At 51.4% G+C, this 23,664-nt stretch overlaps 2 protein-coding genes across 17 annotated transcripts; one reads left to right on the top strand and one right to left on the bottom strand.

Moving 5' to 3' along the window:
- Positions 1 to 247: 247 nt before the first annotated feature.
- Positions 248 to 12,098, top strand: ATXN1L (ataxin 1-like). 6 transcript variants are annotated; one of them, XR_001412076.1, is made up of 3 exons: positions 248 to 1,843; positions 11,798 to 11,863; positions 11,941 to 12,018. XR_001412076.1 is itself a non-coding variant. In XM_014942259.1 (2 exons), the coding sequence occupies exons 1-2, from the start codon at positions 356 to 358 to the stop codon at positions 12,049 to 12,051; spliced, it is 1,707 nt and encodes a 568-aa protein (XP_014797745.1). In that variant the 5' UTR covers positions 248 to 355; the 3' UTR covers positions 12,052 to 12,098. The 6 variants fall into 6 exon arrangements, 5 of the variants coding, with proteins under 5 accessions (XP_014797745.1, XP_014797747.1, XP_014797749.1 ...); XM_014942259.1 differs by lacking the exon at positions 11,798 to 11,863 and having other exon boundaries at positions 248 to 1,951; positions 11,941 to 12,098; XM_014942261.1 differs by lacking the exon at positions 11,941 to 12,018 and having other exon boundaries at positions 248 to 1,951; positions 11,798 to 11,905.
- Positions 9,727 to 23,541, bottom strand: ZNF821 (zinc finger protein 821). Of its 11 annotated transcripts, none has more exons than XM_014942274.1 (9): positions 23,391 to 23,541; positions 22,938 to 23,153; positions 20,773 to 20,864; positions 18,508 to 18,853; positions 13,743 to 13,868; positions 13,084 to 13,226; positions 12,420 to 12,524; positions 11,351 to 11,517; positions 9,727 to 10,650 (listed from the first exon to the last, which is right to left on the bottom strand). In XM_014942274.1, the coding sequence occupies exons 5-9, from the start codon at positions 13,822 to 13,824 to the stop codon at positions 9,996 to 9,998; spliced, it is 1,152 nt and encodes a 383-aa protein (XP_014797760.1). In that variant the 5' UTR covers positions 13,825 to 13,868; positions 18,508 to 18,853; positions 20,773 to 20,864; positions 22,938 to 23,153; positions 23,391 to 23,541; the 3' UTR covers positions 9,727 to 9,995. The 11 variants fall into 11 exon arrangements, with proteins under 11 accessions (XP_014797760.1, XP_014797753.1, XP_014797755.1 ...); XM_014942267.1 differs by having other exon boundaries at positions 13,743 to 17,232; positions 18,615 to 18,853; XM_014942269.1 differs by having other exon boundaries at positions 13,743 to 17,232; positions 18,615 to 18,698.
- Positions 23,542 to 23,664: the final 123 nt, after the last annotated feature.

The following is a 23,664-nucleotide window of genomic DNA, read 5'->3' as shown; positions in this document are numbered from 1 at the left end:
CGCCTGGGGGGCGGCGGGGTGGGGCGCGGTGCGGCCGGGGCTCTGGGACCGGCCGAGGGGGCTCGGGCCCCCTCCGTCCGCCGGGCCCCGGGCTGGGGCTGGGAGCCGTCGCCTTGTTTGTTCTCGGGGCCGGGGCTCGGGGCTCCCTCTGTCCCTGCGGCCGGGGGGCTCCCTCCGCTCCTGGGGCCCGTAGCGGTTCGGTGGCAGGGCCGGGGGACTCACGGCTCCCTCTGTTCCCGGTGCAGGTGAGGCGGCGACCGGCAGCGGGGATCCGGGAGCCGGCGTGTGGCAGCCCCTGCGGGTGCCCCCATGAACGAGCGTCGCGGCCGGGGCTGCCGGGACACCGTGGGGCACCATGAGAGCGGGCCACGAGCGGAGCCAGGAGTGCCTCCCGCCAAAGAAGCGGGAACTTCCCTCCGCCAGCACCGGCGCCGAGGCGGGACGGGCAGGGGGTGCCCAGGCCTCGGGCGAGGGCCCCGAGTGGGCCCGGACAGCCGGGCCGGGTCCTGCGGCCCAGCGCTATGGCCCTGGCGAGGCCACGGAAGCGGTGGCGGGGCTGACGGTGGACCAATATGGGATGCTCTACAAAGTGGCAGTGCCACCCGCCACCTTCTCCCCCACGGGCCTGCACCCTGTGGTGAACGTGAGCCCCCTGCCCCCTGCCTTCAATGTGACCTCGCCAATAATCCAGCACCCAGGGGTGCCCTACCCTCCCATCCACTATGCGCAGATCCCTCCGACGTCCCTCCAGTTCATCGGCTCGCATTACACAGTGCCCTATGCTGTCCCTCCTGGCTTTCTGCCTAGTCCTCTTCTGTCTCCTTCCACCAACCTCACCGCCTCTCATGTCCCCCACTTTGTGCCATACGCCTCTCTTTTCACGGAAGAAGCCGCTCCTTCCCCCCAGACTACCTCTCCTACCCACACGTTCAACAAATCCGCTTCTGCAGTCTCTCCTTCTGGCCAGATGCAGCACCACGCTGGGACCCAGCCGTTAGATATTGCACCAGGTAGAATTCCTGTTTATTATCAGATGTCCCGCCTCCCAGCAGGGTATTCAGCGTATGAGACACCTACGGCAGGTGGAAGCCCAGAGTCTCCTCAGCAAGACAGTCAGCTGAGTTCAGAGGTAGCTGCTGCCAATGGTGGACAGAGACATCTGGAGCATAATGTGGTGAGGAGGACCAGCGAGGCTGCAGACTCTGCCAGCAGCAAAGCTGAAGACTGTCTGCCAGGGGCTGCGGCGGGATGTGCAGTCGATGGACAGTTCCTTTCAGGTTACCAGACGTTGGGAACAGAGGTCTCTGTGTCAGCTCACAGAAGCACCCCAGATGCTGATCTGGAGGTTCAGAGGGTGGTGGGGGTGTTGGCATCTCAGGATTATCACGTTCTGGCAGCCCAGAGGAAAGATGACCCGAGCCCTTTAAACCTTTGCCATAATATCCCTGATCAGCAGGGGGAGTCAAAGGACGCGCTGAGGAACATGGTGGAAAGGGCTGCTGCTGAGAAAAGCCAGTCCAGGAGTCCTTATGTCGTGTCCCCTGAAGAGCCGGTTAGACAAAGACAGTTAACCAAAGGAATGGTGATAGCCAACGGCAAGCCAGTCCTGGTTCCCGTTGGATCTGAGCCCATCAGGTCTTCCACTTCCGAAACCCTGGTGAGGCAGAGCCCGGACACGCAGGCTCGTGGAAGCGTGCTTGAAAAGGACCTGGCCCAACTCCAGCCACCCAGCTCCTCACACTTGCCCTCTCACTTCATGAAAGGAGCCATCATCCAGCTGGCTACGGGAGAGCTGAAGCGGGTGGAGGACCTGCAGACTCAAGACTTTGTTCGCAGTGCGGAGGTGAGCGGGGGCCTGAAGATCGACTCCAGCACCGTGGTGGATATTCAGGAAAGCCAGTGGCCTGGGCTTGTCACACTGCATTTTGTGGTTGGGGAGCAACAAAGTAAAGTGAGCATCGATGTGCCCCCAGAGCATCCCTTCTTTGTGTATGGCCAGGGTTGGTCCTCCTGCAGCCCAGGGCGGACTGCTCAGCTCTTTGCTTTGCCCTGCCACAGGCTGCAAGTGGGCGATGTCTGCATATCAATCAGTTTACAGAGCATGAATGGCAACTCCGCTTCTCAGGCTAACTACCCTCTCACAGATCAGTTGATATCTACTAGGGAGAGATCCGAAAGAACAGCTCAGGGGTCCAGAGAACCTTCTGACAGAGCTGCTGAAAGGAAGAGCCACACAGATAGGGACAGCGCAGCCCAGAGCTCTCATGCAGAACCCTCTCAGCCTGAGGCTGGTGGCCAGCACAGCTGGACAGCCCCAGGCTTCCAAAGATACAGCATGCAGGCAGAGGAGCCCCGGCCCTCTCTGCTCCGTCCCTCTTTCATTCCCCAGGAGGTCAAGCTGTCTATTGAAGGGCGTTCTAATGCAGGGAAATGATCCCTTTGAGGCTGTGAGCTAAGGCATCCCCTGTAGGTGAGCCTCACCATCAGGTGGAGAAATTGCACAGACTTTGTGACAGGTTCACCAGCAAGGCTGCTTTCTGCCCTGCAGGACTGGATTTATTCCATCCAGTTCAGTGGCTGACCAGTTCCTCTTGGGGAATCAGGAGGACTCCAGTGCCTCAGGGAGCAGCAAACGGCTAGCTGGGGTAGAGAACAGGGATGTCCTCATGAGCTTGCGATGAGAGCATTCCAGAGGTTGGAGGCTGGGGCTTTCTCACACCTCCCTGAATAACTGATTCCCTGCAGGGCAGGGTCTAAGCATTCAGGGTAGGTGGGGAGATGAGGAGGGCAGACACGGCTTAAGGTAGCAGATAAAATTGCTGAAGATTTTATTCCTCCTTTCTCACGATGGGGAGAGAGGGGTCCCCACTGGAGTTTAGGGGGCTCTACTCCCAGTATCCCTTTTCTTCACACATGCACTTTAAAAGGACCGTTCACCGATGGAGCTCTTGAGGGCAGGAAAGAGATGCTTCTCTGGTGGTTCTGTTTATTGTCTCTTCCACTGAATCCAACTGCTCTTTCTTCTTGCAAAGAATGTACAGATTTGAATGAATCACAGAAATTCAAGAGGAAGGACCAAAAGGATGGCTTTGGGTATAGGTGAATAGGGAACTTGAGCACTTGGGATGGGACATGAGCTGGGATGGGAGACGTCAGTTTCCTGCTATAAAATACATTTAATTATTTGCCACCAAATCGAACATTTCTTCCCCTGTTAATAACTTTAAAAAGAAAAAAAGAAAATCTCTTGGGCTTATAGCTCTTGCAGAGGCTTAGCCTATGGGTGAATGGGGCTGAGTTTTTCGTTTGGTTGGATTTGGGGTTTGGGGATTTTGGTGTTTTTTAAAGCTGGAGTAAAATATATTCAACATTCTCTAGGGAAGGATGGAAACATATCCTTTTTCTGTGAGAAGAACCAAGACTTATTTTGTAATTGAATCAGAAGAAAACTTTCCAGATGGCTAATTCTTCCCTGCAGGCAGTTTCCTGAATAAGCTCTAGACAAGAGACGAGTGTTTGTGCATGTGCAGGCAAGGTACAAAGTTTCTGCTAAGTACAGTTCTATGGTTAATGTAGGGACTCTAAAAATATCACAGCATCACAGGGCATTTTGGGGTGGTTTTGTGTTAGTTTTTCTGATGCTTCTCTTTGGAGTTCCTCTATAGAACAACACGGTAAAATCGAGTAGTCTTTTTCACAGTGAGATTTAGTACAAATGTATATTAATACCTCGTTATGGTAATAACACTCCATTCAAGTGAAGGCTCCTGTAGTTACACTAATTTGCCCTCTCTGATGGTGTGTTATGACACCAGCTCTAACTGCTTAGCTAGAATAAAAAATAGTCACTATTACGTTGAGGATAAGAGTCTTCACTGACTTAACTTGGGTTAAGTATTCTTTGTATTAAGGTGCCCATCTCTGTGCTAGGACCAGGCTTTTGAGAGAGTTTCTTTTCAGTGTGCAGGTCCCCGCTGGAGTCCTGATGCTGCTCCTGATGTTGAGCGTACCATTTTCCGTCTCCCTTCTCTCATCTTCCTCAAGTTTTCTGTCAGGCATGCCTGGCTGCCAGGGCACTGCTTCTTTCTTTCCCTGAGTGGCTTGTGTGTCAGCACCTCTCCTCGGCGTAGCCAGCCTTCGCTCAGCTTGCAGTGGTAGTGTCTCAGGGCTCTTTCTGCACACTTTCCAGGAATGTGTCCTGTAACTGGTTGGTTTGGGTTGACTGTGGGATGGAGGGGTGCTCTGCTTGGGTTTTAGGCAAATTAGAGAGTTCTCCAGAGCGTCCCTTTCCTCCAGGCCGTCTATCCTGTTTTCCTAGCACATTGCTAGCCATTTGTGTTGCCTTTGAAATGCCTGCACCAGGAGGACAGTCTCTTTTCAGGCCGTAGGTGATATGTTGCGCTACTCATGCCTTCAGTGTTTGTGCCTCATGGGGATTTCTCCAGAATGAGGATGCTGCCTGTATCACACGTAGCTTCCCCCAAATGACATTCTGCTTCCGATCCCATCAGCTGCATTTGAAATGTGTGAAGTCACGGTGATGCTGTCATGTGAAGATTCTGCCTCCCTGGATGCAGCAGCTGTGGGAACAGATGCTGTTTTCGTGGCACCATTTGTCAGTAAAATTGTACTGTCTGGGCCCCGGTGCTTGGCCTCGTCACCTTGTGTGTTTCCCAGTTGCTGTTCATTGGACTCTCCTACGCAAAGACCTCGATTATTGTTGGTTAGTACTTAAATGCTCAGGATATCCAGGGTGTCTGTGGCCAAAGGCAGAAGGCGGAGGAGCCCAGGTTCTCTTGCCTCCTCTGGAGCTTGCAGAGGAATTCAGAGCTGTGGCAGGCAGCTAAGAAAGGGATCTTGCATACGTGTGGCGTGTGAATGTAGGTGGGCTGGCTGCATGCACAGAGGGAATGTCTGAGCAGCTGAAGGGTGCAGAGCCCCTCGTGTGCATCGTTGGAGCCAGGAATCTGTCTCCTAGAGAGAGGGTTTGGAGGGCCTGCCTTATCTCATGTGCGTTACTGTAACTACTACTCCTAGATCTCAGCCACACTGAACAGTGGTCTGAAAGGGCGGACGCTGATGTATGAGGCAAGATGCTGTGTGGCTTAAAATAGCTTTGTACTGTAGGCAGCTGAAGGGCTGTGAAGGTGCTCACCCTGGACTTTAGCTGGCCACGCATCTCTTGAGTGCGGTGCTGAGCTCTGTGGAACGGGCCAGGGTGAATTTGACCTCGGTGCTTCTGTCCAGACTCCCTGTCAGTCCTGCTGTTGTGGATGTTTCGGCTGCCAGCTCTTCCATGGAAGCAACAATTTGGGGCACATCTCATGGCAGGGCATTGAGATGAAGAATCTGGGCATCTGGCTGCTTGCCCCAAAGGCGGTGGGGTGGGAGGGGGCCGCTGGCAGCCCTCCAGCCCAGCTTAGCAGTACTCGTAATCACTGGAATCTGTCCCTACTGGGTTGGGCTGTGTTGCTCAGCACCTGTGGTGGTTGTTGTGTTGAGCTTTGAGCCTCTCCTGAGACAGGGAATGTGTGAGACAAGCTCTGCTGTCGACAGAAAGGCTAAGAATGAGCCCACGGAGGAGGCTTTTATTTCTTAGGTTTACAGGGAAAGGAGGAGATAAAGCCAGGAAGACATTGTGGAATGAGATGGTTATCCGGGCTTTTCTGCTGGCAGAGATGTGACAGGCTTCTCAGAGAAATATACTGTTTTCCTGCTGCTATTGTGAAGGGGAAGAGAGCTGTGGTCTGTCCTACCCGTAAGAGGAGGAAGAGGCCTCCTGGCCTTGGTCTTACCCAGCTCACACTCTGTGGCAAGAGTCTGTAGGATGCAATAATGGGTGTCTGTAGCCATCTGTTCCATCTCATGAAACATTCCTTGGGTCAGCTGCCCAGCAGAGGCCGGGCCTGTTTCTAGGCTGTGCGTACACTGTTGTTCCAGGCACGTGAGACTTGCTCCGAGCGACGAGCGCTCATCACTACCAGACTATGCAGAGGAAGCTCTGTCTGGAAAGAAGGAAAGCTGCAGAGGCCCCTCTGCCTCCCCTTTCCAGCAGGTGCACAAGTATAATGCACTTTTCACATTAAGTGTCCCCTCTCCCCCTGTCCCCACCCCACACTTGAAGTCACTTTCCCCCGTAGAGAACTAACAATCCTTGTTACTCAGAAAATATTGTAAAAGAAACTACAGCAGCTTGAGTAGCCCAAATGCTAGTTCCTGCCCGCAGCAGTACATGTGCCTTTCCCCAGCGTCGCTCACAACTGCTCTTTGTCTTTCAGGCTGTCCTAGGGCCTGAAACTTTGCAGAAGCTGCTAAGATGGCTACGAATGCACATTCTGTACAGAGAGTTTGGCCCAGGGTGTGTTCCATGTATGGCTTAAAATGCTGATGGTCAAAGGCCCTTCCCGTGGTCTTCACATCTGTCCATGGAGGACAGGACTTGCCCCTTAATGTCCTTCTAGGCTGCTGCCACCCCACCCTGCAAACCCACCCGTGCACATCCTAGTTGTTTCCCGCTTTTCATGGCACCTTAGCGCCAGGGGAGGGTCTGCCCGTGCGTGCGAAGCAGAGGAGCGGGCGTGTGGCACTGGGGGAACCGGCTGGGCTGCGCTGAGGCAAGGAGGTCTTTGTAGATAAGTGCTGATCCCTCAACTATAATCCCAGTTATGTAATGGCTGTATTAACATGTAACCGACCGCATTGTATCTAAAGCCTTAGAACTAGTCAGGTGCTCCCCTCCGACCTTGTTCCTGCCCCTTTCCTCCTACCTGATCTTTAACAAAGCATTAATAATTCTAAGGATAATCTCTATTTTGTTGTGCTTTTTTTGTAACTGTTTTAAATAAATCAATTTGTACTGTATATTTGTACTTTTGGTGAGATCCTTTTTCCTGTTTTACCATTTTAAGTCTGTACTTGGCTACACACAGATTGTATTTTTATTGTTAATGCTCTTATGAATATTGCATTTAACTTGTTGACTCTGTAAACACAGTATATATCTATATATCTATATATATATATATATATAAACCAATAGCTTTTCCTTTGGTGTTTGAGACTTTTTGCTCGTCTGTAGCATCAGTGATCATTAGGATGTGGCTTCTCTGGTCTTACATGGAGTGATCTGCAGACTTGTGACAAGGGCAAGGGCTGTCTGACAGATGGATTATAAGACATAATTCTGTGTTCAAATACTTTTGCTCTTACATGGCCTCTTTCTTAAATCCCTTGGTATAATGATCAGGCGCCAGTGATGCTGCAGGGAAAGTTTCAGCTACGCTTTGCAGAGTGAAGCTGCATCTCTGCTGGCCAAGGAAAACACACAAAGTAGAGCGATAGGAAATATTGCGAGACGCGATACTGGTTTGAGTATGAAAATGGACAGAGGGAAGAATAAAAGTAAGGCATCGGTTCAGAGAACAGAGGATACAAACAAGGGAACATAGAACTGAATAGATCCTTTCCAGATCTGGTGCCTTTTCCCAAAGTGAGAGGCAGGGATGGCTCTTGGATGACTGTTAAAACAGCTTCTGTAAGGTGAGGAAACAGGATGTTACAGCAGAACGTGGAGGAAATTGTAGCGGTGAAAAGACTAAATGCTTTTTATAATAAGCATCCACAAGACTGCGTCCCTGGTTAGTTCATTATCATGAAAATCATGAAAATAATGCAACATTGTGCACTTTGAAGGCAAGTATTGCAAGCATTAACTAGGGCTTTAAGGCACTTCAATCAAAAGTTTCTCAAACTGAAAAAAGAGTGAAAAATCAGGTTTTTGAGTAGTGTGGCTAAAAGGTTTTGCTTCTTGCTTTAATTTTATTGTTCTGATCTCAAGAGGGGTCTTGTAGTCACCATTTCTGACTTGCTGCAGAGAAACAGCCTTCAGAGAGAAACTGGTAGGTCCCAGTGTATTTAGACCACCGCGTAAAACTGTACTATGGAACTGAACAGGAAAAACTATGAAAGCAGTAGGGGTCTTCAGGCTACAAAAAATAGATGTGTGGCACGCCGGTGTTTGGTGGGCTAATGTTTGGAAACCACAAGGCTACAGCATGTGTTTTTAGATGCTCATTCTTAAAGAAACCAAATATTGGAGACTGTACCCCCCATGAGACCTTCTGTGCTAACATTCTGCCTTTTCCAGTTTGAACACGCTTAGATTTAATTTCCATAGTTGCATGGTTTCATCATGATTTCTATTAGCGTTGGGAACCTTTTCATATAGGTACAGACTATGCTCACATTTTTGCCTTGGCTACCTCTTGAATAAACTGAAGAAGGTTCAATTCCCTACCTTCTGGCAGGTTTTTCTGGACTCAGTTATTGTAGGTTTCCATGGCTCCTCCCCAGTTCACCCCTTTTCCATATTCCTCTCATTGGTTTTGCTGCTGAATGTGGAAGCAAAAGCAACTTTATTTTCTACCTGTGTGGTTTTGTTTACTAATGGTCCCCCCCTCACCCCCACAGTGTTATCTGCAGTGACTACTGAAAGTCACTGCTGGTCACAGAGGAATTTACTATGAGAATGAGTAACTTGAGAGTGGTCTGTGGTCCTAGATGAGCAGTGTTGCATTTGGCTGTATTAAAGGGTTGAAAAGCTCAGCTTACCATGAAGTCACATAGAACATTGAGGAGGGAAGGGACCTCCAGAGGCCATCTGGTCCAGACCCCCCCTGCTCTAGAGGGCCACCTACAGCCAGCTGCCCAGGACCATGTCTTTTGAGTATCTCCAAGATGAAAGACTCAACTTCCCTGGGAAGTTGCACTCCGTAAGTAAGCACTCTGCCAGTGCTTAGTCACTTTCACCGTGAAAAAATGTTTCCTGATGTTCAGAGGGAACGCCTTGTCTTTCCATTTGTGCCCATTGTGTTTCCTGATGTTCAGAGGGAACCCCCTGTCTTTGTGCCCATCATCTCTTGTTCTGTCACTGGGCATCACTGAAAACAGCCTGGCCCTGACTTCTTCACACTCTCCCCTCAGGTATTTATAAACATTGGTAAGATCCACCTCCCCTTTCCCGCAAGTTTTCTCTTCTCCAGGCTGAACAGTCCCAGCTCTCTCAGCCTTTCCTCACAGGAGAGATGCTCCAGTCCCTTCCCTATCTTAGTGGCCCTGTGCCAGACACTCTCCAGTGTGTCTGTGCCTCTCTTGCACTGGGGAGCCCAGAACTGGACACAGTCCTCCAGGTGTGGCCTCACCAGTGCTGAGTAAAGGGGAAAGCAAATCCATACAGTCCTAGAGAACTGACCTACCCTTATAGTTTACCATCCAATCAACTTTTTCACTTGCAAACCTGAAATGCTGTTTAAGTGAAAATTAACCTGTGAGTAAACCAGCAAACCTGTCTGCTGTTTGCTCACCTCAGTCAACCTTTCTGTCAGTGTTTATGTGGGGTACCTTAGAACAGGAACTCAGTTTCCTCTTACTTTTTTCTATGGATGCTTTTGCAAATAACCACCTAATGATAGTGTTAAGAGAAAGGGCGTGCACAGCCATTTCCAGGGAGATGGTGTCCTCCTTCACTTCCTTTTTATGGGCACAAACTGTGAGGGATTTACTCCTGGAGGAGCTGTGGACTATCAAAGCCCTTAGCTCCATGCTGCAGTAAAACAAAATCCCTGTTTAGTGAGGGAGGCTTTCACCTACAGCAGAACTGCAGCAACCCAAACCCATCTATGGGGCAAGGGCTCAAGAACAGGATGAAGCACAAAAAGTAAAGAAGACTAAATAAACATGAACATTAATTTATTTTCCCTCTGTTCCCAGGCTGTGACTTGGCCCCCAGAGCAGACTGTATCCTCAGAATCTGCTCCCACCAGGGTTACTTTGGCAGACATCTCTCAGCTCTGTTCTCCTCCTATGTTCAGAAGAAAACCAGAACCCTCTGTCACAGGGAGAGTCAGCCAGGGACCCACAGCAGCCTCCTGAGTGTAGAATCCTGCTAGCGCACCGGTGGCAGGCGCAGCAGAGGCGGCACAGTCCTCGGCTGTAGCTTAATGCAGCGCGCTGTTGCTCTGCTCCTCAAAGGTCATTTTGCCCAGCAGCTGGCTCTCCAGCTCCACGTTGCTCACCGGCAGCTGGAAGAAGTTCATTTCAGCTGCCAAAGCGGCCATGGCAGAGGGGTCCTGGCCGAACTGTGCCCGGAGCATCATGTCCATTTTCTCCAGGCGCCGCTTCAGCCTCTTGGCCTCGCGCTCCCGGATGAGCCGGGCCTGTCGTTTCTCCGGGGTCTCGTTTGCCCGTTTCAGACGCATGGCTTCCCGGTCTCTCTGCAGCCGCCGCGCCCGCTGCTCGTCAGTCTCTTGCATGCGCTGCAGCCGCTTGGCTTCTCGATCCCGCATGCGCCTCACCTCCCGTTCCTCGGGCGTCTCGTTGTCCCGACGGCTCTTCTTGGCCGTGCGCTCCCGCTCCAGGCGCTGCAGCCGCACTTCCAAGGGCTCGTTCTGCCGACGGAGCGCCCACTTTCGCATGCCGGGTGTCTGTGCCTCCAGCAGCTTACGATAAGCAGCGCAGTTGTTGCACACTAGGAGGATGCCTGCGGGATACACAGGGGTGTGAAAGGCAATGTCTTTCCCCTCACCACTGGAGGGGCCCCCGCTCTGCGGTGCCGGCAGCCGATCTGCACTGAGCACCTCTGGCAGCTTCTCACTGGAAAGCAGAAAGAGCAGAGAGTCAGAGACTTGGTGCTGATGGAAAAATCCCCATCTCAGACCGCCCAGGGGGCTGCAGTGAACAGTGCCCCTTCTACAGCCCTCCACAGTGGCCTCTGCCAGACAGTTCCTGCCTGCAGGCACATCTGAATAGCTAAAATGAAGCAACATCGTATCTGGGGGTAGGAAGTGGGTTAGTCCAGAGCACTATCTGGATTGGAAGAGCACAAGAGCAGGAATTAGCCAGCAAGCTGCTCTTCCCCATCATCTCTGGATTTCTCCTTTCAGCCCTACTCCTCTGGTTAGCGGATAGTGTTCCACCAGGCAGGATACAAGCAGGGAACATTTTGTTTTCTGCCTGTAGTCCTGCTCTGGAAATGATGGGCAGTACAGACCTACTCCAGTGGATTGCTGGGCAAGAGCAACAATTGATCATTTCTCCAGTGACTGGAGACCCCAGTGCTTTCTGTGCAGCTCTAGTTCTTCACAGAGTTATTCTTTTAGCAGCACAGCCCATGGACGTCCTAGCAGGTGATGCAGAGCCACAGGCAGGAAGGGATTGAGGGAATCTCACTCACTAGGTGTGTGCACAGCTCTCCTACAGGCCTTAGCGTGTCCAGAGCTGTGACTCCTGTGTCAACCCACCTAATCTTTAATGTGGGTGCCCTAGCCCACTCACCAGCCAGGGTGACCCTGACCTGTTGAATGTGACGTGGCTGGTGAAGCGTGCTCCACACACGGCACAGTTTGACAGCTGGTCCTCTGAGTGGATCAGGAGATGTCGCCCAAGGGATCCTGGTGAGCTGAGGGCTCTGCCACACACGGGACACATGTAGCTCTTGGCGCTCACCACAGCTGCTGTGTGCTGCAAAAAAACCCACAAGGCTGTTAGTTACAAATTGCCCAGCTCCCTGCCCAGTCTGAGGCATGCTCAACAGGTACAGCAAACCATTCAGTTCAGCCTCGTGCAATGGGAACACTTTACCCCTGAACCTCTGTCTGACAGCTCCTAGACCGAGCTCAAGGCATTTGGGGTGTCACAGGTCAAGCATCAGGGAGTAAACCTTTCTACAGCTCCACTCCAGTGCAAGAGAAACAATTAAGGCCAAAACACTTGGATCGTAAAACCTGACCCTTGTTTTCAGAAATGCATCTGAGGAGCTGCTGTTGCTGGACAAAGCGTGACTGGACTAACAGTAGGCAGGATGCTGGTGAGGAAGCTCTTAGATGGACACAGCTGGTGCAGGTAAGTGGCCAATTCAGTTCTGCTTTATTCCTTCTTTTACAGACTTTGATGTGCTGTGAAAAGAGTTCTGACAACAAAACCTGTGAGATTCCAGCAAGATTTTCTGCAATACTGGAATCACTTCAGAGGAAAAACAGCTGTTTTCATGGGTAGGAACTGTAATAAAGGTATAAAATAAAGAACTGAGTGGTTAGGAGGAAGGTTTCTTATCTCATTGAATGATGTAAGAATTGCTTCCGTGTTTAATGTGAAGGAACTGCCTGGTCTTAGCGTGCAACTGCTTGCAGAGACTGCCTTGGGATAGAGTTGTGTTTTCCTGATCTGCAGATCAGTGCCTTGTCGATTCTTTCCCTAGGACACCCTCTGGATACAGTTTACTACTGTAAACTTCAATCACATTCTAGCGAGAAGACTTAGTCTGTGACTGCAAAGACCAGAACAAAGCCACCCTGTGCTTTGGGTTGTTTCTGGATTTGGAGCTTAAGGTCAGCAATATCCCACCGTTTGGAATCATCCCGTACCTGGTATACGTGAGCAATGAGCTGCTCTCTGCTTCCACACTCCAGCTGGCAGAGGGGGCACTGTGACAGTCCCAGCAAAGGGTCAGCATTCAAACTCTCAGGCACCTACAGGGAGGAAAAGCCACTTTGTGTAAGGCACACAGGTCCCCCCCGACACGCCACCCCACCCTCCGTTAGCATCTAGTCAACACTGCAGGCACACCTCGACCAGGTCAAGTGCCACATGCCCAGTCCCACTGGGGCTGGTTTGCGTTCTTGCCATCTGAAACTCCCTTAATGCAGCCTCTGAGCAAAACTCCTGCTGTCTGGGGGAGGACAGGCAGAAACCTTGTGGTCTCCACTTGCCCCCTGGCTCTTGCCGGCGCGGTGGCTCTGGTAGGCAAGGCCTGCTCTGCGGCAGGAGGGAAGGGGAAGTCAGCCAGAGAAAGGCACCAGAACCAAAGGAAAGGGGCATGCTCTGCACAATCATCGTGGCAGTTTGTGCCTCCTGTCTCCTGTTCCTGTGAGCCCAAGAGCTCTTCATACCCTTTCCTCCTGCCAGGAGACACTGTTTGGAGGAGGCAGGAGGGAGAAAAAGATAAGAGATGGGGAGAGGAGGTGTTTAGACAATACCCTTCTCTCTCCCTGGGAGGCCAAGGAGGGTGCAGAGCCAGTACACACTTGCCTCATTTTCTCTCATTGGTGGGGTTCCAGCCACGGGTTGTTCTGCATTCTCTAATTCTTTCTTCACTTTCACCGTTGAGCCATCCTCCTCAGATGTATGGGAAGAAGCTTCATCCTGGGTGGTTTCCTCATCATCACTGCCACCTAGAACATGCAGAACAGTTATTCCAAGTGTCAGGACCCTTGAGGGCACTCAGAGGCCTTAATTGTCCTGACCAGCATCACCTGGGACCTCTACCCACCCCCTCTGACCAGGGGCTCCATTTAAACTCAGGCCAGGGTACTTCAGTCCCTGAAGTGCTCTGTAGAGTCCCTGGACCTGGCTTGTTACCCTGCTTTGCTTGACAATTACTGGACTGTCAGCTGGACCTGCTCCTGTTACCACCCTGCTCTGGTAAGTTGGGACTGCATCCCAGTACCATTGCCCAATCTGCATTGTGGTGGTCCTCAGCTCTGGGACTGCCTTCCCTTAGGGAGCAGCCCTGCTCTTGGTGTTTGCTGATGCTAAATCCTGCCCAGGAGCCAAGGGCTAACCCAGAGGAGGAGATGGGTAAGGTGGTCCTCAGAGGCCCCCCATAAGCTGTGCAGCACCTAGCCTTGCCCTTTGTCAGAGTCTCCCCAGTTCACCACTTTGCCATTATTGGTAGGGGCAGAACTCACTGCTGCTGGAGTCGGGGTCTTGCAGCGGATGAATGGCTGGCCTTTGGTCCCCAAGAGCTCCAGGAAAGTTGTTTTTCATCATGGCTTGGCGGGCTTGCTCCTCCAGCCCTGCAAAGACTTGCTCCCCTGGCAGCCACAAGGACAAAGAGTCAGACTGGTGCCGTTCCATTGCTTTCACCACCAAGGCTTGCCAAAAAACACAACGGGTGTGGGGCTGCTCACCTGCACTGTGCAGAACCTCTGAAGTCACCTCTCAGAAAGCACTTAAGTAATCTCTCTGCTTGCCTACCCTGCAACACCAGCCTCTTGTACCTGCTGATGTGACTCCAGTTCCTGTGTCTAGAACAGTCTCGCTAGTGGAAATGTTCAGCATCAGGCTGCTGTCTGCATACTCTTTATATGCCACTCCAGCCCCTCCCCAAAAAACCCCTGTGAGGTCCTATATATCTGCCGTATGTAGCCAGGTGGCTTTCTCTGCTCTCAAGCTATCTGCCAATGGAACTACAGCACAGCTCTAGGCTGGGAAGAAGCCACTCGGGGATTACGATGCTATCCCAGATCAGGAATGGTGCTATGTGGCTCTTCTAAATCATTAAGTCCTGTCCTCTGCTGTAACAGGCAACTTGCATAAAAATGGTACCCCCGAGTGCCTGGCACCTCACCTGCTCTCCACAGTGATACTAAAACCAGGGGTTGTCCTTGACATGCTCTGTCACCACCTTCTGTCCCAGGAGGACTGAGGACAAGCTGCCCTTCAAGAAGGTGTTGGTGTTTGGAGCTGGTGTTCTCCTGCTTCCATGATGCTTCACTACCTTGCCTTGCCTTGTCCAGGAGTGGCTCTGGCTAAAGTAAATCTGTGACACTTCATATGCTTAAAACAGAAAACTAAAGGAATGAACCCAGAAAGCGGAGTTGCTTGTTTAGAATAGCTTAAAATCTGTTCTGTTGAAAGACACTGATCACTGGTACCTCAATTCAATAGGTGATGGCAAATACATTGAAAGAAGGCAATTATTTGTGGTTCTCTGAAAGAAAACTTCTTACAGCAACCCCTGCTAAGAAGAACTCTTGATTCTCAAGAATAACAATAAAAGGCAACCATTCATTTCCATATTAAATCAAACAAATGACTTTGTTCTGGGGGTAGTCATGATTTACCCCTCTCAGTGGATGAGCTTGGGACAAGGTGCTAAAGTTCCCAGTGGGGTAGCTTTTGGATTAAATTTATCAACTGATGTGTATGTTCTCAAGAACCACTCAAACCATAAATGTGAAAATGCTAAGGAAGATGCAGTGCATTTTTCACATAAAACAAAAGTCAAAATATAGCTTTCAGAAGCAAATTGTACCTTTTAGTATAGGTCCACAACTGGCATCAGTATAACCAGGGAATTGAATTCTTAATCCCACTGAGAGAGCACCAGTCCTGTTAGAAGGACAGGTACTTTCCCATGTGCTAAACTGTTTCAGCCAGCTTTGCCCCATATTCATACTCCCACTGCCTTTCTGGTGCTTACCTCGCAATTTCCATCAGTGCTTTAAAAAGCAGTAATTTATGGAAGATTTCAAAGACCTTCAGAAGTTTCACGGAGACTGTGGGAGAAGAGTTTTAGTTCCCAACGTCCCCATGGAGGTTTCCAAAAGCATTTGAAGGTATTTACCATTTGTTTTCAGAAATGTGAGAAAGGCTTCTGTGGAGAAGACTTGAGAATACAATCGCTGTGGGCTGAAGAGAGGTGCTGAGGGGCACCCTAAGTCTATTTGTCACTGAAAGCAGCAGGTACCATCATGATTCCTGTGACACATGTACCCCCATCAGAAGTCATTTCAGCAGTGAATTGTTTTCATAACCTGGAGAGCTGCTTTCATGTCTGGACCACAGCCTCACACTGGTGGGACTGAGCAGCATGGAGCAGCAGACATGACAGGATTACAGTGCCTCTCCAAGAAGCAGATATCCACAAACCACCAGGATAAAAGCCCAGAGACCAAAAAAGCATTGCAAGACAAAGTATGGTGAAATGAGGAAACCTGCAGAACACGGGACAGATGTAAAGCTATGGTGGGAGATGTGCTACCTGTGACAGAGTTACAAAACAGGATTCCCAAACGCCACTGCGACTGTTAGTGGAAGCAGCTACACGTTTGTTTTCTTCTTCCTTTCCCCTTCCAGATGGCTTACATTTCTACTGAGCAGTAGCCTGGAGTCTAATGGCAGGCAGGTTCCTGCTCAGACAGACCGGCCATGCAGACAGTCTGCAGGATTTTAAAAGCTGTGATCTTTATATGAGGTGACTGAGGCAGGAACTCCTCCTATCAGTAACACTAGCATCAATCACAACTACTAAGAAAGCGATCGTGTCTGCCAGTGGCCTTTCTGTACGACATACCCTGAACCAAGTTAGCATCGATTCAGCGCAGTGCAGAGAACTATCAGCTTACAGCCAGAAACACAAACTGTTAACCAAACCGGTGCTGTTAGCAGATGACATCTTGTGCACTCTCAACTAGCCTGTAGCTAAAAAGGCATCGTGGGATTGGGAAAGACAAACTTAAAAATGCTATCTTCAATTTATACAGAATTTCTTATGTATTAAACAACACTGTCTCCAAAAGAATTTAGGGAAGAGTGTCCTGTTCATCTACTGATGACTAAGTCCTACTTTGAAGCTTTAGATCTTTAATGTTTGATAGGTACAGGGTTATACTTTTATTGTTTCTGCACACACATGCTCATATACAGACACACCTCCACCCCGCTTGGAATACACTTCCATTCATCGGGAATGGGAGTAAGACAGGCAACAGCTTCAGGATCACTGCCATCAGTAAAAGATGTTATGCTCAGTAGTGAATTCACAGACTCTTCTCCAGAAGTTTCTTTATTAAATACAAAAAGGGCTGCAGGCTGACCACAACACCAAAACAAGTCACTGTATTTGTTTTACAGACAGCTAGAGATGTAGGACAATGAAAGATCATACAAATGCCTCTGCTTTGCATTCCAGTTCTCCTCTCCATAATGTTGTAAATGAGTGGGACGCCAGGTGAGCAGCTGTGGAGGTAGGGGGCAGCCCTGTGGTGCTGTGCCAGAGGGGCAGTTATGACTACTAGGATCTGCTGGTGGATCAACTTGTAGACAGAAATGATTTTTTTTACTGAGCCCTTCCCTTCTTGAACTGTATGAATGCAGGACAACTCTCAGGTGTTCTGGAAAATAAACACACAAACAAACAACCCCCACCCCAAAATCCACAAAACAAAATTAAAAGGAACTGTATCATTCCCCTGTCTTCCTTCCTAAACAGCAAGGTCTCTCAGAGATAAGCCACTTTATTCCCTCCTTGTACATCAATTTAAAGTCCCTGTTCATGTAGGTCTTCTCTGTGTTCCTTTCCTGGACCTGAAATTTGCAAGTCTTTCCACCACTGTGGATCTACTCCACCTGCCCCATCGCTATTCTGGGTTGTCCACACTGCTGTAGTGGTTACTGAAATGAAAAACAACACAATTGAAAGAGTTAACAACGGCAGCCCACAGAGCCCTTTAAGAACCAAGGATTTTGATGCAAGTAACATTTCTGTTCAATTTTGAATGCTGGGTGCTATTTCTTGCAGGATACTCTCCCTTCAAACTGGGAATATTATAGATAGAAGAACGTAAGGAATGTTGAAGAGCAGAGAATGTGTGTGTCAGAGGGAGAGGGAAGGAAATAGGGGATTAATGGGATATTGGGACCATGATAAATAGAGCCAAGAAATGGGAATTAATTTGACTAACAGAAGCTGTTCTCAAGAGTTCTAAAATAAGCATCATTTGCAAAGGGTACAAGCAATAGAAAGAAAAGCAGCTCATGGGACAGCAGGGAGAGAAAATAAAAGCACACCTGCAGCAAATTTTTGGCAAGCACAAGAACAGTGAGTAGCCCATAATTGATGGAGTGACAGTGTCAGCAATGGATGGGCTTGAATCCTCCTTTTCTGCAAGTCAGATGAATTCCTTAGAGAGGTTTTATACTTTAGACTCCGGGAGAAAATAAAGACCAAATTGAACCAATCAAGGTATCTCCAAAGGAAAAGCATAACTGCATTACATTTTTCAACTCAATGTGGAATGGGCAATGCAGTAAGTATATTCCAGTATTCCAGTATTATTTGTAACCACTTTGTCAGGTGTGTTTTTCATGCACCATGTAGCAAAACAAAATTAAATTATTAAGAGTCAGTTATGTGCTGCAATCCTGCCAAAGGAGAAATGACTACAATTAAAACTGTAGAAGGACTGGCCATCATGCACAATGGGACTTTTGTGATAATAGTAATTTTTATCATTGTTTCTGTATCATTTTGAATTTCCTTGCACATCAACTTCCATTTAAAACTGTTTTGACTTGTAACCACGCAGCTTCCTAGCCAGTCGCTCTGCATGCCAAAGTGATTCTGTGCTAAGTGAGGACAGCAAACCACGTTCTTGTGAGAGCAAGGTTAAATGAGGGCCATGCCAAGCCTGGAAAGTAACCCTGGAAAGAGGTGGCAACAAGCAAGCCAGGGAGAGGAGATCTGCAGCTGTCGCTTGCCCTTGTGAATCCAAGAAAGAAGATAACGTGGAGTGGCCATGCAAGGAAGAAGTAGGCACCGTCCTCCCACAAATTCATCCAGTTAGATATTCACAGTGGTATTTATGCAAATCCAAAAAGCACTTCCCCAGCCCCGTAGCCTGCCAAATCAGACCCCAGCTGCAGACAACTGCGTAAAAAGCTGCATACCTGCTGTCCCTTTTTTTCCTCTCCTCCCAACCACTTCAGTCCCTGTGAAGAAGTCTCAGTAACGTGTCTGCTATGTCTCAGCCTGACTCCTCATTCTGCTGGCTCACCCAGTCCTTGGAGCTGACGCTCTCTCCGATTATCCTCGTCAGTGCACTGCATGGCATTTCTGGGCCCTCCAGATACACAGCAGGCTAGGTAGACAGAGAAGTCCCAGCGATTTGGTGGCGTTCATCATAAGACAGACAAGATTTTCCATCCCAAGGTGGAGACATCACCATGGACATGTTTCTTGTATCTTTCGGTCCCTTTATTTTCTTGTGGTCCTACTTGCTGCTCCTGATGGCTCCTGTTGAATAGTTGCTCTGTAGCAATGTACTGCATGTAAAGGAGGTGAACACGTCCCAGAATTCCTCTCTATGGCACACCAGATGCCATAACCTCAACCTTATACCCACTGGTAGCATGTTTGTCAAATAGCTTCCCCTGAGACCAAAACTGGAAATACAATCACTTGTATTGCAGATAAAAAAGCAATGTTCACTGTGAAAATAGCGCACAACTGAATTGCATAATATGTATACTTTAGTATATAATAGTACAAGCTTCTGAAGAACATAACCCTTAGATAGTGGAGTGTAGAAAACAGCCCACCTAAACACCATGGAAACTCTACCTGCGCCATTAGAGCTGTTGTACCCCTTGGTTTCCACACATGAGAGACCAAGACTCTACTCCAGGGGAGAAAGTGTAAGTGCATGCCTTATATAAGTCTGATCTAAACGCAGCAGTAATATTTGGGCACTCTCAGAAGCAAAAGTGTGTGGACACAAGATGTGTCACTGGCATCACAGGACAAAACACGGGACATACCAAATTTCTCCAAGGAAGACAGTTCTGAAGTCATTAATGTACTACCAGGCAAATCAAAGCTATAGCCTGCCCACTGCTGAACCCAGCACCCAGAAGCAGGAATTGGAGAGCCCAAGTCAGTGCAGATGCCAAAAGCCACGCCTCAAGACTCTTAACGCTGGCCACCAAGGAAAGCTTTGTCTGCTCTCCCACGCCTTGCTCTAGCAGCCAGTGGGGCTTTCGAGTCCCAGACAGAGGTAATTCTCCCCAGCACACTCACCGAGTGTGCGAAGTGTTAGGCTATCACAGTGTATTTTCCTCTAGTCCAGAGAGCAGCATGCATAGATTCCTGTTGCCGTACCTCTACAAAAAGGCAGCGCAGAGCGACACACAGAGACATGCAAGCCAGCAGCATCAGCAAAGTGAGGCAGTGTTAGGGCTGCAGCATTCAGCTCTCTGTCACATACTCCTGACAGCTACTACAGCTTGGCCACATCTCGGGCCCTCTCATCAGCCTTGCTTTCACCTGTCTACAGAAGTGGAAATTTGTTTTTCCTCTTTCCAGCCCAAATTCCAAATGTGTCTCCAGCCACAAAGCTGGGTATGAACAAGGTCATAGCTTCAGTCCCTCAAACTGCCCCCTGCTGCAATCAGTCAACAAAAGCTGTATATGTGCAGTTTCCCCTTTGCAGCCAAACATCCATACGTGTCTCTCAGTCCCACTAACATCTTGCTGTAGCCTGCCCACAAGAAGTGCTGATGTACAGCATCTTCAGCCTTTTCACTATCGAACAAATTCCAGGGTCTCGACAATGCTGGAGACACAGAGATCTGTCCTATCAGCTCAGTTCAAGAATGATCTGACAGACAGAATTTATCTGTCTAGTAAATTACTTAGCCACTGCCCAGTGCCTACTAGGAAAGAGCAAATTGTTTATTTATATTATCTGGCAGGAAACTGAGGTACAGTGAGCTTAAGTAACATGTCCAAGGCCAGTCAGTTGAGTCTGTGGTAGGGCCCAGGACTTCCTGGCTTTTGGCCACATGCTCAAACCACCTTGCCTAGAACTTCCTTTGCTACCCAAGATGGGCCAGAGCCCCGAAGTCACATTTCTTAGTACACTAACTTGCACTTGTGACAGTGTGAATGCAAAGCACAGCTACAGGCCCTGCACATACACACCTACCTTTACAGCATTAGTTGCTTGTTCAAGTCTATCCCTGTCCTGCCACGCCAGGACACAGCCAGCTCCCCTGATGCACAGAGCTGAGTTTCTCTTCTTACTAAGACAAAACGTGAACAACCACCATTCCCCCACAGACTGCACCTTTTCATCATCCCCCTCCTCCCCGTCTCACTCCACAACAATCCAGCTAGGGCAAGGATCCCACAATGCTGTGTAACATAATACTCACAGTGAACTTTGTTAGGAGTGGTCTGTTTCCGACGGGACATGTTTCCCTGACCTGGGAGCACAGAGTGTTCGTTCCCTCAGCAGAGGGCTCACCTGAGAAGAGAAGAGCCTGTCACACACCCCACGGGAACCTTCTGAGCCTCCGGCCAAACGCAACTGGCTGTCTCGGGGTCATTCCCCACCCTTCTGCCTACAGGGCTTGTTTTGCATCACCACAGCCACATTCAGTGCCAGCATCCAACACGATCCACAAGCATTTCACAAAACACCATGTAACGGGCAGTCCCACCCAGTTCTCAAGCGAAGTTGTAAGCAATCCTGCCCCCAGCACTCAAAAAGCTAGAAGTCCCAAAGTCCCAAAAAGCCCCAATTCAAGAATGACTGCAATCTCAGCCCAAACACCCTTCTCCCTCCTGTCCGTTCCCACGGCTGACAGAGCAAGGGAGCCTAATCAAACCCACAGACCCTGTCATTTCTCTGCCCCCCCACCCACAGAGAGACGGAGGGCACACAAAGCCCCACCATGCCCAGAAGGCTGACGTCCAGATAGCCCAGCCCATGCAGACAAGGGAACCGGCCACCCTACAGTCACAGCTCCACAGTGGCAACAGCTGATGGGATGGTGTGGCCATCCCAGGGACAGGTCTCAGCCCAGACACCCCTCAAAGGGACTGACCTCATGGCCCTCACAGACAGGCACAGGGAGGGGGAAACAGCAGGGCTTCTGCATCCTCCCTGCTGCCACAACCCTCACATGGGGAAGGACCACTGACATCCCACCTTGGATGGGGAGGGACGCACCCCCCTTGTCCCTCACAGGTGGGGCCACACCAACCCCTTCAAACTTTACAAGGGGGAAACATCGAGCCCTCGTCCTCAGACTGACAGAGGAAGGAATCAATCCCAACGCTCTGCCCAACAGGCAGACGGACAAACAGACAAGAGGAGAAGCTCAGCCCATTTCCCCTGACAGATGGACACAGGGATCACGCCAGCCTCCCACCGACAGATGGACACAAGGGATCCCGTCAGCCTTCTGCCGACATATGGACACAGGGATCCTGTCAGCCTCCCACCGACAGATGGACACAGGGATCCTGTCAGCCTCCCACCGACAGATGGACACAGGGATCCTGTCAGTCTCCCACCGACAGATGGACACAGGGATCCTGTCAGTCTCCCACCAACAGATGGACACAGGGATCCCGTGAGTTTCCCACCAACAGATGGACACAGGGACCCTGTCAGCCTCCCACTGACAGATGGACACAGGGATCCCGTCAGCCTCCCACCAACAGATGGACACAGGGATCCTGTCAGCCTCCCACTGACACATGGACACAGGGATCCTGTCAGTGTCTTCAGACAAGCGGACACATGGATCCCGTCAGACGGACACAGCGATCCTGTCAGTCTCCCACCGACAGATGGACACAGGGATCCCGTGAGTCTCCCACTGACAGACGGACACAGGGATCCCGTCAGCCTCCCACCGACAGACGGACACAGGGATCCCGTCAGCCTCCCAGTATCGGGCAGACACGGTGATCCCGTCAGCCTCCCACCGACAGCCAGACACGGGGATGAGCCGGAGGGACGCAGCCGGCAGCGCCAGCACACGGGAGGCGGCAGGAGGGACTCAGCCCGCAAGCGGACGGACACACGGACCCCGCTCCGCCGGCAGCGGGAGGGACGGAGGAACCCAGCCCGAGCCCCCGCGGATGCTAACGGGCGACCGAGGGACCCATCCCGACATCACGGACAGACAGACAGACAGACCGGCCCGGCCCCTGCCAGGCAGAGGGACCGACGCCGCCGCTCCTCAGGTGGACGGCGGGATCCGGCCCGCCCCTCCCGGGCGGACGGCCCCGGCCCGCGGCCCGGCCCGCCTTACCCGGTCCCGCTGCAGTCGCCGGGGAGCCGCAGACAGACAAAGGGCCGCTGGACAGACAGACGGGCAAGATGGCGGCGCCGCCAGAGCGCGCGGCGCGGGCACGGGCACGGGCGCGGGCACAGGCACGGCCCCGGGAAGCCCCCGGTACGGCACGGCCACGGCACCCCCCCCGGCCACGGCCCGACCCCGGCCCCGGCCGTGCCCCGCCGGCTGTCAGAGACCTCGCCTGCAGACCCCGGGGGCCGGGTTTTCCATTCTCCGAAGCGTCTCACCTGTTTTTCATGGATCCGTCCCAGCCAGCAGCTCCCGGCCGCCCGGAGGAGCTCATCCGTGCCGGCTGCCGGTCTCCCGCACCCCCGGGCGGGCGGCGCGGGGGGAAAGCGGCGCCGAGACCCAGGCCCCCCTCCGCTGGCAACGGCCGAGCCCCACGCCCGGGTCGGGAAGGGGCTGCCCTTCTGGTACCCGAGCTCACCAGAATCTGGCTTACCCTGCAAAGTCAAAAAAAAAATTAAAAAAATCACGATTTTACTATTAATTTAGAAGCCGCCACGGGCGTTATGAAGGCACGCATCCCTTTAGAAGCGAACCCCGCCCCGCACCGCAAAGCGGGGGCTTTGGGCTGCTTTCCTCCCCCCCCCCCCCGCGGGGGATCGTCAGCCCCGAAGCAGCCCCGTCCGCCCGGTGCCAACGGGCACTCGCCCGGCACTCGCCCCGGGCCAGCTTACCCTCGGGGCTGCGCCGCCCCGGAGAAAGGCAGCGGCGGGACTGCAGCCCCGGGGCACCGGGTTCGGCCTCGGCCTCGGCCCGACCCTCCCTCACGGAGGCGCCACGGCCGCCCGTCCCTCAGAGAACCGGAGGCTCCTCCGCCCGCCCAGCGACCCGGCGCGGTGCCTTCAACCGAGCCGGCCGCCGTCCCCCGTGGTAGGCGGGGCTGAGGGCGGGGAAGCCGCGGGCGGAACGTTGTGATACCGGAACCTCCGCGCCGGGGAGCGGCTGCCG

Source organism: Calidris pugnax, unplaced genomic scaffold (genome assembly GCF_001431845.1).
Source record: "Calidris pugnax isolate Ruff unplaced genomic scaffold, ASM143184v1 scaffold28, whole genome shotgun sequence".
NCBI lineage: Eukaryota > Metazoa > Chordata > Aves > Charadriiformes > Scolopacidae > Calidris > Calidris pugnax.
This window is presented reverse-complemented; position numbering and strand designations above follow the sequence as displayed.

What these genes read in the sequence shown, in the direction of transcription:
- ATXN1L (XM_014942258.1), top strand. Translation starts at nt 356, where the DNA reads ATGAGAGCGGGCCACGAGCGGAGCCAGGAGTGCCTCCCGCCAAAGAAG.
- ZNF821 (XM_014942267.1), bottom strand. Translation starts at nt 13,911, where the DNA reads ATGGAACGGCACCAGTCTGACTCTTTGTCCTTGTGGCTGCCAGGGGAG. An exon ending in AGACCCCGACTCCAGCAGCA is followed by an intron (nt 13,227 to 13,742) that starts GTGAGTTCTGCC and finishes TGCATGTTCTAG; the next exon opens with GTGGCAGTGATGATGAGGAA. An exon ending in CACCAATGAGAGAAAATGAG is followed by an intron (nt 12,525 to 13,083) that starts GCAAGTGTGTAC and finishes TCCTCCCTGTAG; the next exon opens with GTGCCTGAGAGTTTGAATGC.